The 16,479-nt window shown below is 50.1% G+C and overlaps 1 protein-coding gene across 3 annotated transcripts in view; it reads right to left on the bottom strand.

Annotated features, from left to right (window-relative positions):
• Positions 1–16,479, bottom strand: part of RGP1 (RGP1 partner of RAB6A GEF complex) — a 96,360-nt gene that overhangs the window by 64,309 nt on the left and 15,572 nt on the right. For all 3 annotated transcript variants that reach the window (XM_086960018.1, XM_086960015.1, XM_086960017.1), the window contains exons 2-4: positions 13,513–13,723; positions 2,245–2,381; positions 1,378–1,461 (exon numbers count right to left, since the gene is read on the bottom strand). In XM_086960018.1, coding sequence (XP_086816144.1) covers positions 1,378–1,461; positions 2,245–2,381; positions 13,513–13,628 — 337 coding nt within the window. In that variant the 5' untranslated portion in view covers positions 13,629–13,723. The remainder of the gene's footprint in view (positions 1–1,377; positions 1,462–2,244; positions 2,382–13,512; positions 13,724–16,479) is intronic.

Raw genomic sequence — 16,479 nt, 5'->3', positions numbered from 1 at the left:
GGATTTGAAATAAGTGTCTGACAGGAACATGTGGTAAAGTCTGGGGCATTTGTGGGCAGAGGGCAATAGAGGTTGAGAGGGACGGTGACAGATGGTCAACTTGGCATATGAAGCGGAGACCGACCAATCTGAAGCCATTCAAAGTTGTCAATAGGAATGTTAAGGGGCTATACTCAGCTTCTCTCATCAGGTCTCAAGGCCCGAGCCGCTCCTGCCATGGGCCCTGGTGCTGGCCTGGACTTTCTTGGAAGCTCTGCAGGCACAACACCAACACTCTGCCTGCAGGGCCTACTGGAAGGTCAGCTCAACGGCGTGAAGTCTGGTTACGAGGCTCCATATAAACTAAGGAAACCAGAGGAGCGAAGAAGCAGTAGAGGCCTCGAGGAGGGTGGGGGTGTGCTTGCCTATGCATACGTCTTTCTGCATCAGTTATTTCAGGACTCAATTAAAGCTAGAGAACTTTACTTCCTTTATTAAGGACTACTGTCAGAACATGTGTGTTTGCAGCAGCAGAGCCAGACCTGAATCTACACCAGACATCTCTATAATAAGTCATTTCCTTTCAAGCGAGTCCTATTGTATATGTGGTAATCTACAGTGAAGGCGGGGAAAAGAAAGCGAAATGAGCAGAATATAGAGGTGAAGGAAGACTTTTATACTTTCAGAAAAAGTGGCTATCCAGAGGATTTTAACAACTGAGGCACTTTAGACAATTTGTGAGGCCAACTGTGCAGAAACAACATCACTGGCTTCCATTACTTTGAAATATGTCCTCAGTGGGAAGAGTAGCTCACTTTGTGCACTTAGAATGCTTTATTTATGCCCCATCTGTTGGAAAGTTCTTCGAGTGCCAATTCCCGGTAACAAGAGCCCCAGTAGGCACCTGCCACAGAAGTTAATTCATATGGACAGTTGGGTTTAGATAGCTGGCAAGGGCGAGTGACTGCCAGCTTGGGTCTACAGCGTTAATGTAGTTTGAAATCAACAATTGGGACAGTGCTAATGTTATTTGGGATTGACAACTCTGTATGAGGGAGACACACCCCTGGCCTGGGCCTGCAGCACTGGTGCTATCCTGAGAGGATTACCAGTCTGTGCTCAGAGCACTCAACTTATCTAGCATTGAATACTGGGGGTCAAGTGGTTCCATTGATCCAGCGCCTGTAGCACTGATGCTGCTTAAGACTGAAGACTTGGGGCGAGACTGAAAGATAGCTCTGGCTGAAGTTAGCTGCACTGCTGATACTGGAGGTTGAATTTTGTAGGTAAGAGTGGATTGCTCCTGGTGAATCATTTGCTCATTTCATCATCGACTCTCACAAGCCATGTGTACTCTCAGCCCTCATACTGGCAGTAAAAGGATAACAATTTACTTACAAGATTTGGATTCTCCTGGGTCCAGTCGCAGGTCACAGAAAAGGATCTTTGGGGGAGTTGAGAGGATACACTGACCGCGTTCACCTGTGGGACAGACAGAGAGTGACAACAGTCCTCTGGTACATTCAGCAATCACCCACACACATGGTCTCACTGTTCATTATGTTTTTATCCACACCACCCACTCCTCATGTAAATACAACATTACTCTCACAACCTCAGTCACTGAACCCGGTTGTAAATCACAGCACACGCGGGTCAATGAATCCACTCTGAGAGTGAGCATTTACTCAAGGGGAGTAAAAATGAGGACCTGTGCCCCGGTGTTGCAAGTCCTACCCGTCTAGGAATGTGGAGCACCTGCATTGATTCTACAAGCGTCTGCGCTCCTGTAGGGATGGGATTCCTCACATTGAGCATGCGCCTATAGAGCTGTGATGTCTCATTTAGTGTGGCATCACAAATGGCCCCTCCACATAGTCGCTACGCTTACACCATGCAGTATTGATTTACCTTCTGAAGCAGTATGAACTCCAAGGACATTGTGCAGGATATCACCCTTTTCTGCAAGAAAAATCTGTTTTTTCCCCACTATTTTTAAACTTTGCACACCCCTAGTGTTCCAAACAGAGTTGTTTTACTGTCCGCCCTCGACACAGGGCTGTTATGAATTGGAGAACATCTGACCCTATGAGACTGTGCCACATCTGAGGAGAGGAACCATGAGCAGGGCTCTCACTGCAGGGAAGGTAAAGAGTCACCTGGAGGCCAAGGACAGAACAAAGATGTCTCGGACAGGAAAAGTGTGCGAGAGGAGGAGACACAAAACAGAGAAAAAAAAGAAAAAGGGAAAATGAGAGTGTTTACCTCGGTTTGGGACAAAGACGGTCTCGTTCTCAGCCTGCACGTCATGCTTTGTATTCTCAGATGGGGGCAGCACCACCCGGTTCTCACTGGCATGAAACTGGCAGTGAATCTGGGCACTGGCCCATGCCAAGATCTCACTGCAAAGAACAATGGAGAGTGTGAGTGTCCCAGTACTGGTACCACAGGTCCAAATGGGCTTCAAGACCTCAACCTTCTCCTATTTGACACTAACCACCATATCTTGGATTCTCTGGTCTTTCCAATCACACACCAATGTAGTTTTGCCAATAACATGCTTTCACAAATGCAGAAATGACATGCACAAAGCTTACTCCCACTTATAGTCCGTGTCATAACTTGCAGAAAATAGAGGGAGAGAGAGCAGGTGTATTCTAGGACATTCATAAATCTCCAAAAAGGTTTTTGTTAAGCAGTACGTTCCTACTTAAAGATGCAAAGTATGTCGATAAGATATCGAGACAGTACTTCTAAATGAGAAGTGGCCCAAAGCCCCCCGTCAGAAGCCACATCTGAGCCTTTGGGAGAGCAGACACCTTCTGCTGCTCAGAAGCAGTAGAATGCATGTCACACACATAAAGAGGCAGAGATGGGACATGCTTACATGGAAGGCATCTTATCAGGTCGTTGAAAATGCATCTGGTGAGGCAAATGGAATGAATACCGTGGTAATATCTGTATCCCACCAATTGTCCCCTCTTCTTCTGTTCCAAGTACACTAAGCCAGAATTTACCCTATATGATTGTAACACAAACATCGCGTCACTGTTAGCAATAAAAAGATGTATAAAAAAAGAAAAAGCATCCTGAGCGTGATACCGTCTCAACAATGGAGATGGACAACACATGTGAAACAGCAGCTTCAGTGAGACCTTTCTTTTCTGCTGTCACGGGGGAGTGAGGTTACTAGCTTGAGTAGAGAACTAAAACTGATAGCACTGTGTGCAAACCAAACAAACACCCCACAAGAAACAGCCTAAATCGCAATGTCACAACCCAGTGGATTCAGAGATATTTGAAGTTTATTTTAGCCATTCATCTGGGAAAGGCAGGGACAAAGTCGCTGAGCTGCTTTCTGACCTGGAACGGCGAGTTAGTTGCTTCCCGCTAATACTCAAAGCTTTAAAATGACATTGACATTTCATCAATTTCTTTTCTGTGTTTCACGTGACAGCAATAATGCCAGAGAATAACATGATGTCCCCATGAAGACACTGAATCAGCAAACCTACGAAGCAGCCTTCAAGAATACCCACTCACGTGCTCAAACACTAGGCTGCCAAGCAAGTTCAAAAACAATCTGCAGAAGAGAAAGCAATCTATTGAGGTGCGCCTTCTATGGCTTCGGATTTTAGTTTCTGACCACCCACCGCTCTCCTCGCCATAGCTAACTCCCACCACAACATGCAGACCCTCTCGCCCTTGTTGGATGAGAGAGCATTCGTTCGGCTCCTAGTAATATCTATTGCTAATATTGCACATGTGCAGAAAACATGGCGGCCGATAGCTAGAGCGGTGCGCTCGTCTTTGACGGAGCTCCAGGAGATATGCCCTGGCGCATGAACTAGCAGCGTTGGCCTTCTTGGTTTTCTGCGAGCAGTGGAGCAGTGGAACAGCGGAACAGTGAGTAACTTGTGAATGCGCAGCAGAGGTTTGGAGAGAGCTCCGGAGGCTGGGTTGCTGAGCGAGAGGGAGAAGGCGAGTGGAGCTCCGGGCTCTCGGGGCCCGCGGCGTGCTGCAGCCGCCTGAGCTGCGGGGATGCGGTGTCCTGAGAACGGCGCAGGAAAACGGGCTGAGGCGAACCGAGGCGTTCCTATTGAAAGCAATCTAAGCCCCAAAACCACCGAGAAACTTTCTGTTCTGTAGCGGGGGATTGGAGTGGGCTCCGGAGACACCGTAGCTGAAGGGGAGTGAGAAGGCGGGCGGAGCTCCAGGCCCGCGGTGTACTACAGCCGGCTGAGAACAGCTGAGAACAGCGTGAGTGCGCTGCGTTTCAAAGAAACTCTGGTCCGGGAGTGTACAGTAGTTTACTGAGACATTGCTATTAAAAAGCGACCTGTGTGTTAAGAAAGCGAGCAGGTATTCAGGCGCTGGAGGAGAGCGCTCGCAGTGGAATAACACAAAACAAGAGAGCAATATTACTTGGCAACACCGAAGCTCGTTGTGCAGAGCAGAAGGCGTTAATTCTCATTCGATTTTTGTCATCACTGAGACATTGCCTGTAGGTTGAGACAATTCGAGCAGGCCCAGGCTAGGGTCAGGTTGGTCTATACACATGGTGCTGTAATCTGGTGTGGCAAACGGTGTGCTGCTCTGCTATACCTAGGAAGAGTTTGAAAACCAGACGGCACAGGAAAAGTACTAGTGCTGCATTAAAAACAAGCCTGGATAGAGCTACCAATGTGCTGGGGGGTGCTTTTTTCCCCTGCACCTTACCGCTGGGGTGACGCAGCCGTGGAGCTCCGAAGAAGTAGAAGGGCAGCGGTGTACAACATATCAGCAAAAAAAGTGGCAACAACTACTTGGTGCGGTAAGGGGGACCAGCAGAGGGGGAGGGCGTTGTCTGCTTTGAGAGGTGAGCTACAGTCTATTGATAGCCAGGACCCCATAGACCCCATAGACATACAGGGTTATCACTGCTTGCAAAATCCAGACCCCACACCTAAAACCTTTAGATTTAACGCACAACAAACTTCTAGCCAGATATTAAGTGAGACCTCACATATATCTACAGCTAGAACCCTGGGGAAGCGAAAGGCTAAGGGGAAGGGAAAAGGCAGCAATAAAGGCAAATAATTAGTTGCCGCTAAAGGTTCTAGTGATATAGCCCAAGCGCAGGGAACCGAAAAAAGTCTAGGGGAGCAGCCCCACGCAGAGTTTGAGTGAGTCTGAGGCCGAATTGGATCACGAGGTTACAACTGATACATTTCAACCTCCTGCTCTAAGGTTATCGAAGATGGGTAAGGAACGTCAGTTGCGTTATACCGCTCCAAAGGAGCTGCCGCATAAGGCCGGTTTGAATAAGGGGGGCTCCAAAACAAAAGCTAAAAATATCCCTCGAATCACACCCTCACTGAAGTCTTATTTTAAGGTCCTCCCCCAGGTCTTAAACATAAATCAAGAGGCCCAAAAACCTCCCTGTGCACAAACTGCATCCACGTCGGTGGTGGAGGCTGGACTTATAACTCCTACAGCTATATTCGGTAATCTGGGAGATAAGGAAGGAAAACTAGAAGCTGAAGGAGAGCCAGCTAGAGGTATAGAGATGGGGGACCCAGTAGACCGAGTTGCTGATGCAACTTCTCCTCTGGAACAGCAAGCCCTCACTGAAGCAGTGGGAAGTAATACAAAAGACTTGGATCAATGCAGTGGGGGCTGCGAAGATAATGGTGAAGATAATGGCAGAGATGATACCATTCAAGCCATACTTCTTAGCATGAGGAAAGAGATTAGAAACGGATCTGAGGAATCAAAGCGATGTTTCGAGGAATCCAGACTCACTCAATCAGAGATCCGTACAATGTGTGAAAATTTAGAGTCTAAGGTGGACGGTCTCTCACTAAGAACAGGGGGTCTAGAGAATTGTGTTGAAGAACTCAAGGCAAAACTGGAGGTTGCCGAGGGAAAGATTCAAACATTAAGACGAGAAGGCAATACAGTAAAAGAGAGGGTTGAATCCCTAGAAAACTTTTCTAGACGAAATAACTTAAGGCTCCTAAAAATACCGGAGGGGAAGGAAGGCGGAGACCTAAAGAACTTTGTCGCAACTATATTAAAGGACTCTCTAAATATGGACGAATCTTTGTCCGAGATAGAAACAGACATTCAGAGGGTACACCGGGATCCGTTCCGCCTTAAACCTGGTAGAGATAAACCAAGGAAGATCCTGGTGAATTTCTTAACATATTCTCTAAAAGAGAGGATTTTGACTTCAGCCCTCAAAGCCAAGACTTTGAAAACTTTAGATTTCTCTTTTGAAGTGAGATCGGACCTGTCCAAAACTACACTGGATAGACAGTGGGAACTAGGCCAATGGATGGAAAAATTCAGAAGTCTAGGAGCTACTGTTCAAATAAGATTCCCTGCCTTTCTAAGGGTAATGTACAATAACAAAATGTACAATGTCAAGTCTCCCTTTGAAGCTGATGAGCTACTTGTCACTATTAGCGAACACGCAAACCCTCCGGATCAAGTGTGAAAATCTTTGTTAAAAAAAATATATATATATATATATTTAAATAAATAAATAAATAACAGCAATCTGTTAAATGAAAAAATAATAGAAAAGGAATTAAGATAAAAAAAGGGTGTGAAAATAAAATAGATAAGAAAAACAAGAAAAAGAACAAAACTCACAATGGGAAAGGGAAAGGGATAAATAAATAAAAGGGAAAACACAAAGTATTTACACTTGGGTGATGATATATAATTTCGATATTAAATTCAGGAAAACGAAACAGTAGTTTGTTATAGATAAACATTAGTTAATCAACCTCAGAATCTTATTACAGATCTTAAAACCCCTAGCATATTTATTCTCAAAAGTATGAGGTATAAGGTGCATCGGGATCTATTTTCAATCCCCATACTTGCGCCCAAATCCACCCTTGGCCACCCGAGTACCTTCACTAGGAATAAAATGCTAGAAGACAACTACTATATAAAGGACTTAAAATAGGGCTTTAGGAGTTACCACTGCCTATATCTTAAACATAGTGACCAACAAGATAGATATTAGGGCATGGAGCAGGAAAACGTCAGAGACGACAAGCTGGCAAAACATCAAGCCAGAGTAAGTTGGGGGGGGGGGGGGTTTCCAGGGGAGGGGGGGGGGGGGGGGCGGGAAAGGAAAAAAAAATACAAATAAAAAAATAAAAATATATTGCACATGTGCAGCAACAAAAAAATAGTAACAAAAAAATAAAAATAAAAAATAGTATGGGCAATGCACTGCGCTGTTGAAAAAGATTCTTTTTAAATAGTTATTTTTAAAGGATAGTTTTGTTAGAGGTGCTCCAACTGGTGGCGTAACCGTCCGTTTGCGCCAAAATGTAAGCCTTAAATATGTGTGAACACGGTCTGTGTGCACATCCCAGTGTTTGGGCACTCCCTCTGGTTCAAATGTAAATAGACTCCGTTGATTTTTCAAAATTTCTTTAATTTGAAAGTGTTGTCGTTAGTCTTTCGTTAGTGGATTAATTTCATCAACTTAACATGACTTTACACAAAATCATCGTCGCTCCAATGCATTTCGGGCCGGTCGCCCTTTCTCGAGGAGCTGTATGAGTTCAGCTGTCATGAGGTGCGGAACGGGATTCAATACAGGGACTCTCGAGGTCTCCGTGTTTGCTGGCCGTGTTTGCTGGCCGCTAAAAACAGCTGCCGGAAGCTGTTTTTAGCAGCCAGCAAACACGGAGACCTCGAGAGTCCCTGTATTGAATCCCGTTCCGCACCTCATGACAGCTGAACTCATACAGCTCCTTGAGAAAGGGCGACCGGCCCGAAATGCATTGGAGCGACGATGATTTTGTGTAAAGTCATGTTAAGTTGATGAAATTAATCCACTAACGAAAGACTAACGACAACACTTTCAAATTAAAGAAATTTTGAAAAATCAACGGAGTCTATTTACATTTGAACAGGAGGGAGTGCCCAAACACTGGGATGTGCACACAGACCGTGTTCACACATGTGCAGCAACACCACTTAAGGCTTCCATGCAACATAGCAGCAAAAACGACATGTGGGTGTGGCTCTTTCACTTTACATTTTAATCCTTCATAAGATCATATGTGACTCACTTGCATGTCCGCATACACAGTCCTCTCTACAACATGCATGCCTGCGTGGAGGGAGCACTGCCCTCCTCCTAAACAATACACTAATCTGTCACAATTCCATGTCCACATACACCGTCCTCTGTGCAACATGCATTACTGTGTGGTGCACTGACCTCCTACACAAGATACTAATTTGCCAAACTTGCATGCCTGCATACACAGTCCTCTGTGCAACATGCATGTCTGCGTGGAGCCCGGGCCCCATCCTACACAAATCACTAATCTGTCACTTGCATGTATGTATGCACAGTTCACTGCATAACGTGCATGCCTGTGTGGCGCATTGCCCTCCTGCACAGCTCCCTCCTACAGAGGGCGAGTCCTCATCCTCACAAGCACTGCACAGCTCCCTGCTACAAAGAGCGCGTCCTCCTCCTCACAAGCACTGCACTGCTCCCTCCTACAGAGGGCGAGTCCTCCTCCTCACAAGCACAGCACAGCTCCCTCCTACAAAGAGCGTGTCCTCCTCCTCACAAGCACAGCACAGCTCCCTTCTACAGGGTGCGAATCCTCATAAGCACTGCACAGCTCCCTCCTACAGAGGGCGAGTCTTCATCCTCACAAGCACAGCACAGCTCCCTCCTACAAAGAGCGCGTCCTCATCCTCACAAGCACAGCTCCCTCCTACAAAGAGGGCGTCCTCCTCCTCACAAGCACTGCACAGCTCCCTCCTACAAAGAGCACGTCCTCCTCCTCACAACCACGCACAGCTCCCTCCTACAAAGAGTGTGTCCTCCTCCTCACAACCACGCACAGCTCCCTCCTACAAAGAGCGAGTCCTCCTCCTCACAACCACGCACAGCTCCCTCCTACAAAGAGCGCGTCCTCCTCCTCACAAGCACAGCACAGCTCCCTCCTACAAAGAGCGTGTCCTCCTCCTCACAAGCACAGCACAGCTCCCTTCTACAAAGAGCAAGTCCTCATCCTCACAAGCACTGCACAGCTCCCTCCTACAAAGAGCACGTCCTGCTCCTCAAAAGCACTGCAGAGCTCCCTCCTACAAAGAGCGTGTCCTCCTCCTCACAAGCACTGCACAGCTCCCTCCTACAAAGAGCGTGTCCTCCTCCTCACAACCACGCACAGCTCCCTCATGCAGAGGGCGTATCCTCACAAGCACGCCACAAGTCCCTGCGACAGAGGTTGCATCCTCTCAAGCACAGCACAGCTCCCTCCTACAAAGAGCGTGTCCTCCTCCTCACAAGCACAGAACAGATCCCTCCTACAAAGAGCGCGTCCTCATCCTCACAAGCACGGCACAGCTCCCTCCTACAAAGAGCGCGTCCTCCTCCTCACAAGCACTGCACAGCTCCCTCCTACAAAGAGCGCGTCCTCCTCCTCACAACCACGCACAGCTCCCTTCGACAAAGAGCGTGTCCTCCTCCTCACAACCACGCACAGCTCCCTCCTACAAAGAGCGCGTCCTCCTCCTCACAACCACGCACAGCTCCCTCCTACAAAGAGCGCGTCCTCCTCCTCACAAGTACAGCACAGCTCCCTTCTACAGGGTGCGAATCCTCATAAGCACTGCACCGCTCCCTCCTACAAAGGGCGAGTCCTCATCCTCACAAGCACTGCACAGCTCCCTCCTACAAAGAGCGCGTCCTCCTCCTAACAAGCACTGCACAGCTCCCTCCTACAAAGAGCGCGTCCTCCTCCTCACAACCACGCACAGCTCCCTCCTACAAAGAGCGTGTCCTCCTCCTCACAACCACGCACAGCTCCCTCCTACAAAGAGCGCGTCCTCCTCCTCACAACCACGCACAGCTCCCTCCTACAAAGAGCGTGTCCTCCTCCTCACAAGCACAGCACAGCTCCCTCCTACAAAGAGCGTGTCCTCCTCCTCACAACCACGCACAGCTCCCTCCTACAAAGAGCGTGTCCTCCTCACAACCACGCACAGCTCCCTCCTACAAAGAGCGTGTCCTCCTCCTCACAAGCACAGCACAGCTCCCTTCTACAGGGTGCGAATCCTCATAAGCACTGCACAGCTCCTGCCAACAGAGGGCGCATCCTCATCACAAGCACGGCTACCTCTTACAAAGAGCGTGTCCTCATCCTCACAAGCACGGCACAGCTCCCTCATGCAGAGGGCGTATCCTCACAAGCACGCCACAAGTCCCTGCGACAGAGGTTGCATCCTCTCAAGCACAGCACATCTCCCTCCTACAAAGAGCGCGTCCTCCTCCTCACAAGCACGGCACAGCTCCCTCCTACAAAGAGCGTGTCCTCCTCACAACCACGCACAGCTCCCTCCTACAAAGAGCGTGTCCCCCTCCTCACAAGCACAGCACAGCTCCCTCCTACAAAGAGCCCGTCCTCCTCCTCACAAGCACGGCACAGCTCCCTCCTACAAAGAGCGTGTCCTCCTCACAACCACGCACAGCTCCCTCATACAAAGAGCGTGCCCTCCTCCTCACAAGCACAGCACAGCTCCCTCCTACAAAGAGCGTGTCCTCCTCCTCACAAGCACAGCACAGCTCCCTCCTACAAAGAGCGTGTCCTCCTCCTCACAAGCACAGCACAGCTCCCTTCTACAGGGTGCGAATCCTCATAAGCACTGCAAAGCTCCTGCCAACAGAGGGCGCATCCTCATCACAAGCACGGCTACCTCTTACAAAGAGCGTGTCCTCATCCTCACAAGCACGGCACAGCTCCCTCATGCAGAGGGCGTATCCTCACAAGCACGCCACAGGTCCCTGCGACAGAGGTTGCATCCTCCCAAGCACAGCACAGCTCACTCCTACAAAGAGCGCGTCCTCCTCCTCACAAGCACGGCACAGCTCCCTCCTACAAAGAGCGTGTCCTCCTCACAACCACGCACAGCTCCCTCCTACAAAGAGCGTGTCCTGCTCCTCACAAGCACAGCACAGCTCCCTCCTATAAAGAGTGCGTCCTCCTCCTCACAAGCACGGCACAGCTCCCTCCTACAAAGAGTGTCCTCCTCACAACCACGCACAGCTCCCTCCTACAAAGAGCGTGTCCTCCTCCTCACAAGCACAGCACAGCTCCCTCCTACAAAGAGCGTGTCCTCCTCCTCACAAGCACAGCACAGCTCCCTTCTACAGGGTGCGAATCCTCATAAGCACTGCACAGCTCCTGCCAACAGAGGGCGCATCCTAATCACAAGCACGGCTACCTCTTACAAAGAGCGTGTCCTCATCCTCACAAGCACGGCACAGCTCCCTCATGCAGAGGGCTTATCCTCACAAGCACGCCACAGGTCCCTGCGACAGAGGTTGCATCCTCCCAAGCACAGCACAGCTCCCTCCTACAAAGAGCGCGTCCTCCTCCTCACAAGCACGGCACAGCTCCCTCCTACAAAGAGCGTGTTCTCATCCTCACAAGCACGGCACAGCTCCCTCCTACGAAGAGCGGGTCATCCTCCTCATGAGCACGTCACAGCTCCCTCCTACAAAGAGCGAGTCGTCCTCCTCCTCATGAGCACGGCACAGCTCCCTCCTACAAAGAGCGAGTCCTCCTCACAAGCACAGCACAGCTCCCTCCGCGTCCTCCTCCTAACAAGCATGGCACAGCTCCCTCCTACAAAGAGCGTGTCCTCCTCACAACCACGCACAGCTCCCTCCTACAAAGAGCCTGTCCTCCTCCTCACAAGCACAGCACAGCTCCCTCCTACAAAGAGAGTGTCCTCCTCCTCACAAGCACAGCACAGCTCCCTCCGACAAAGAGAGTGTCCTCCTCCTCACAAGCACAGCACAGCTCCCTTCTACAGGGTGCCAATCCTCATAAGCACCGCACAGCTCCTGCCAACAGAGGGCGCATCCTCATCACAAGCACGGCTACCTCTTACAAAGAGCGTGTCCTCATCCTCACAAGCACGGCACAGCTCCCTCCTACACAGAGCGTGTCCTCATCCTCACAAGCACGGCACAGCTCCCTCCTACAAAGAGCGTGTCCTCCTCCTCACAAGCACAGCACAGCTCCCATCTACAGGGTGCGAATCCTCATAAGCACTGCACAGCTCCGTCCTACAGAGGGCGAGTCCTCATCCTCACAAGGACAGCACAGCTCCCATCTACAGGGTGCGAATCCTCATAAGCACTGCACAGCTCCTGCCAACAGAGGGCGCATCCTCATCACAAGCACGGCTACCTCTTACAAAGGGCGCATCTGCATCCTCACAAGAATGGCACAGCGGGCGCGTCCTACTCATCCTCAAAAGCATGCAGAACTCCCTCCTACATAAAGTGCATCCTCCACCTCACAAGCACGGCACAGCTCCCACCTGCATAGGGTGCACCCTTATCCTCACAAGCACGGCACAGCTCCCTCCGACAGAGGGCGCGTCCTCCTCACAAGCATGGCACAGCTCCCTCATGCAGAGGGCGTATCCTCACAAGCACGGCACAGCTCCCTCCGACAGAGGGCGCATCCTCCTCACAAGCATGGCACAGCTCCCTCATGCAGAGGGCGTCCTCCTACTCACAAGCATGGCACAGCTCCCTCATGCAGAGGGCGTATCCTCACAAGCACGCCACAGGTCCCTGCGACAGAGGTTGCATCCTCCCAAGCACAGCACAGCTCCCTCCTACAAAGAGCGCGTCCTCCTCCTCACAAGCACGGCACAGCTCCCTCCTACAAAGAGCGTGTTCTCATCCTCACAAGCACGGCACAGCTCCCTCCTACGAAGAGCGAGTCGTCCTCCTCCTCCTCATGAGCACGGCACAGCTCCCTTCACAAAGAGCGCGTCCTCCTCCTCACAAGCACGGCACAGCTCCCTCCTACAAAGAGCGCGTCCTCCTCCTCACAAGCACGGCACAGCTCCCTCCTACAAAGAGCGCGTCCTCCTCCTCACAAGCACGGCACAGCTCCCTCCTACAAAGAGCGTGTTCTCATCCTCACAAGCACGGCACAGCTCCCTCCTACGAAGAGCGAGTCATCCTCCTCACGAGCACGTCACAGCTCCCTCCGACAGAGGGCGAGTCTGCATCCTCACAAGCACGCCACAGCTCCCTCCTACAGAGGGCGCATCCTCACAAGCATGGTACATCTCCCTCCAACAAGTGTCATGGTCCTTGTGTGAAGTGCATGGCTGAGCACCCTGCTATACAAGTCAGGTTCTTCTGCCTCAAAAAACAGGACTGCATGGCAGCGCTCCCTCTAGTTTGGAAGCCTTTGCTTTTCGGTCTTCGGACTTCACTTCCTGGACACAAAATGTTCTAAAATGTCCTAGATCTAATGGTTCAGGTCCCTCCTCATCCAGGATGAATATTCCTAATTGCCAACCTCAGTTGTACAGTGCAGGACATCTAACCTGGGATGCTAAGTAATGTTTGCTAACAACAGAAGCACTGCTCAACCATCTAGTTCACAATGAGGAGGATCCAAGTTATTCAGCAGAGCTAGAGTAGGTTCTTGCCAACCATGAGCACATTGAACCTGCATACGCTACCTGGTTGCTGAAGTTGAAAGTGATGACAAGGGATTAGTGAAGGTGATGACACATTCCAGAACTTCACCCGCCAGGAACACAGGCCCTCGGACCAACTTGGCCACTACCTCAATCATAGCAGGGTGGACGTGAGGCGACCGCAAGAGACCGTGGGTGGGTATTTACTCACATGGACATCTTGGATATAATCAACCCACTTGCATACACATTCCTAGAAGACAAGCACAAAGTCACTGCGAGCTGAGGGTGTGGATATCCTTACTGTAAAACATATCATTCCATCACAAGAAGGCCATCAAAGCCTGCTTGCTATACCTACATCCTATACGTGAACTCTAGTAGTACCAACAGTTTACCATAATTATATGTCAAGACTGGAGGCTCCGTTTTTGCTTCTTTCTTTACTCTTCAAAAACAGGAGTCAATAAAATTAAAAGTTTCAAAACACTACATTTACCATGACTCCATCACCGTCACCTGATCAACCATGGACACCCAGCCCTATATAACCCACTTGTAGCAACCCAGCTTCCCCTTTCTTTGCTGCTTTGCAGCCAGTTAAGTGCATTCTTTGGGGAGCTGTGCTGGTCCTGTGTAGACTGCAGGTCGGTGGTCCCAGGAGGCACTGACTCTCCACATCAACTGCATAGAAATCCAGGAAGGTTAATTTGCGATTTGAAGTCTTTCCCCAGAAAGGTTATATTGCTGCATACTTCTTCTAATGCACAGGATGTCTGCCATGGATTTTTACAATTTTTGTATCTAGCATCGGATGTCGGTGGCGGGGGAATACCTACCAGGCCAGAGCAATGCTGCCACGGATCGGCAGTCCAGTCACCTTTGAGATTTTAGCGACTGGATGCTTCATCCACCAGTATTTCATGTGCTGGATTGCCTATGGGGTCCTTGATTAGTGGACGTTTTTGCTTCTAGCCTCAACTGCCAGCTTCTGACTTTTTTCATCTAGCGTCCAAATCTAGAAACCCAAGCCACAAATGCTTTTTTTCAGGACTGGACTCCTAGTCCGTGCTTTGCTCCCCCCCCCCACCCCCTTTTTGATTATCCCAGGGTGCTGACGCAATTGCACCACCTGCAAGTGGAGCTGGTGTTGGTGACTCCATTTTGGAGAGTGCAAGCATGGTTTCTAGTTCTTCTGAAGTTTTCCTGTGCCTGTCCCATTCTGCTTCTGTTTCGCTGAAATCTCCTTCTGGACCTAGAGGGTTCTCCTGATCCATTGATCCTGTCACAACAACTCTCTCTAGTAGCCTGGTGATTTTCAGGGACAGAAGGAGTATCCCAGGACTTTCGCAGAAGGCAAATGATTTTATCAGTCAAGCTTTGTCCTCGGGAACTCACAAGCGCTACCCTTCTGCTTGGAAATGCTGGAGTGGCTGTTGCCGTTAACAGGGTGCAGATCCCGTTGGAGCGGATTGCAGTTTGATCATAAAGTTCTTGTCCTCTCTGGCTTCTGCAGGCTTTGAGTATAGGTCTGTTAACAATTTTAGGTCTGCAATTTCGGCAGGTAATTTGGGTAAACAAGTGGGTGAACACCTCATAGTATGTAAATTGTTGAGAGGCATTTGTATGGTCAGGACCCATTTTCCTAAATATTCGGTTTTGTGGGATGTTAACGTAGTCCTGTGGTTTTTGGAATCTTGGCGGTACAATACATATCTAATGAGAAAACAATTGTCATACAAATTGACTACGCTCTTATGTCTCAACTCTTGTAAACGAGTGTCTGATGTACAGGCTATGGATCGCAAAGGGAGGATTTTCAAACAAGTCCTGTCTTGACAGCATCGACAGCTGTGGGTGAACTTCTTTCTGATAAGTACTTTACTCTCATGTGCGAGTATGTTGGTTAATGATTCTAAAAAGGGTAACCCAATCAACCCTTGTAGGCTTGGGCAATATTCAGTACAGGGTAAAGTCGTCTACAAGGGATTTGTTTGACTACTATCATTCACATTACTTGTTGAAACCTTAATCAGTGGGATTGTCGTACAAGAACTACCTCGCAGGAGTCCACAGATCAACACTTATGAATCTCTTAGGGGGGCGTGGCTAGCAGCCGAACATGGCAGACGTGAGCTGAGCTCGCTCCGTCTGAAATGCCCTAAAATTCTGGCATATGTCCTGTAAACCTGATAGCTGACCCTTACCCCGCACCTATGTACTACGGAACCGCTGCCGGCTACGCCTGGAGGGACTTTCAGTGACCGAGAACCTCACACTGCACCGTATATCCTAGTGCAGTGACGGGGCCCGAAGAGGCCTGGCAGCAGAAAGGAAGCCGCGGCCTCCAGTGCACTCGGAGGCGGACCGGAAGTGACACTGCCCCGGGGCGAGCCAGAGACACCACTGCCCGCTGGAAAATCCACTGCCGACTACAACCACCGGAGCACGGCGGACACCTGTGGGGCAGCACCGCGAGGTGAGCGGCACGATTTATGAGGCCGGATGCTGAATGAACAGCGATCATAGCGCCGGCGATGGACATTGCGCTGGCTGGGAATGTACAGGAGGCCCTGACGTCCCATACTGTCTGCCGCTGAGGTGGTCCTGGAAGGTCGCTTATGCCCAAGACAGCACGGAGGGTGTGACGCACGAGGTAGCAGTGCTCGTTTGCCGTGCCGCAGCTGTACAGAGACGAAGGGTACCCAGATCTGACCGCGAGCCGGAGGCGAGGCCTAGCGATCTACCGCAATCCCCAGCCCACAGTGCGACTACAAGCAGCCCAGAGGTGAGGGATCAGCGGCAGGCGGGGACACACACGCATAAGCATTGCCCAAACCCGCGAAAACGAGGGATTGCCGGGGGAGCCGTGATAGGAGAGCCCCGACTACAGTGCACGGACCCGACTACAGGTCTGGGGCTATCCAGTCTCCACAACGCAGCGCAGAGGGCTGCGAACAATCCCCTGAGGGCCCGAGCACCGACGTTGAGGGTTAGGAGTGTACCCAC

Source organism: Lissotriton vulgaris, chromosome 3_1, assembly GCF_964263255.1.
Source record: "Lissotriton vulgaris chromosome 3_1, aLisVul1.2, whole genome shotgun sequence".
Classification (NCBI taxonomy): Eukaryota; Metazoa; Chordata; class Amphibia; order Caudata; family Salamandridae; genus Lissotriton; species Lissotriton vulgaris.
The sequence above is the reverse complement of the archived record's forward strand: the minus strand, read 5'-3'. Positions and strand labels throughout refer to the sequence as shown.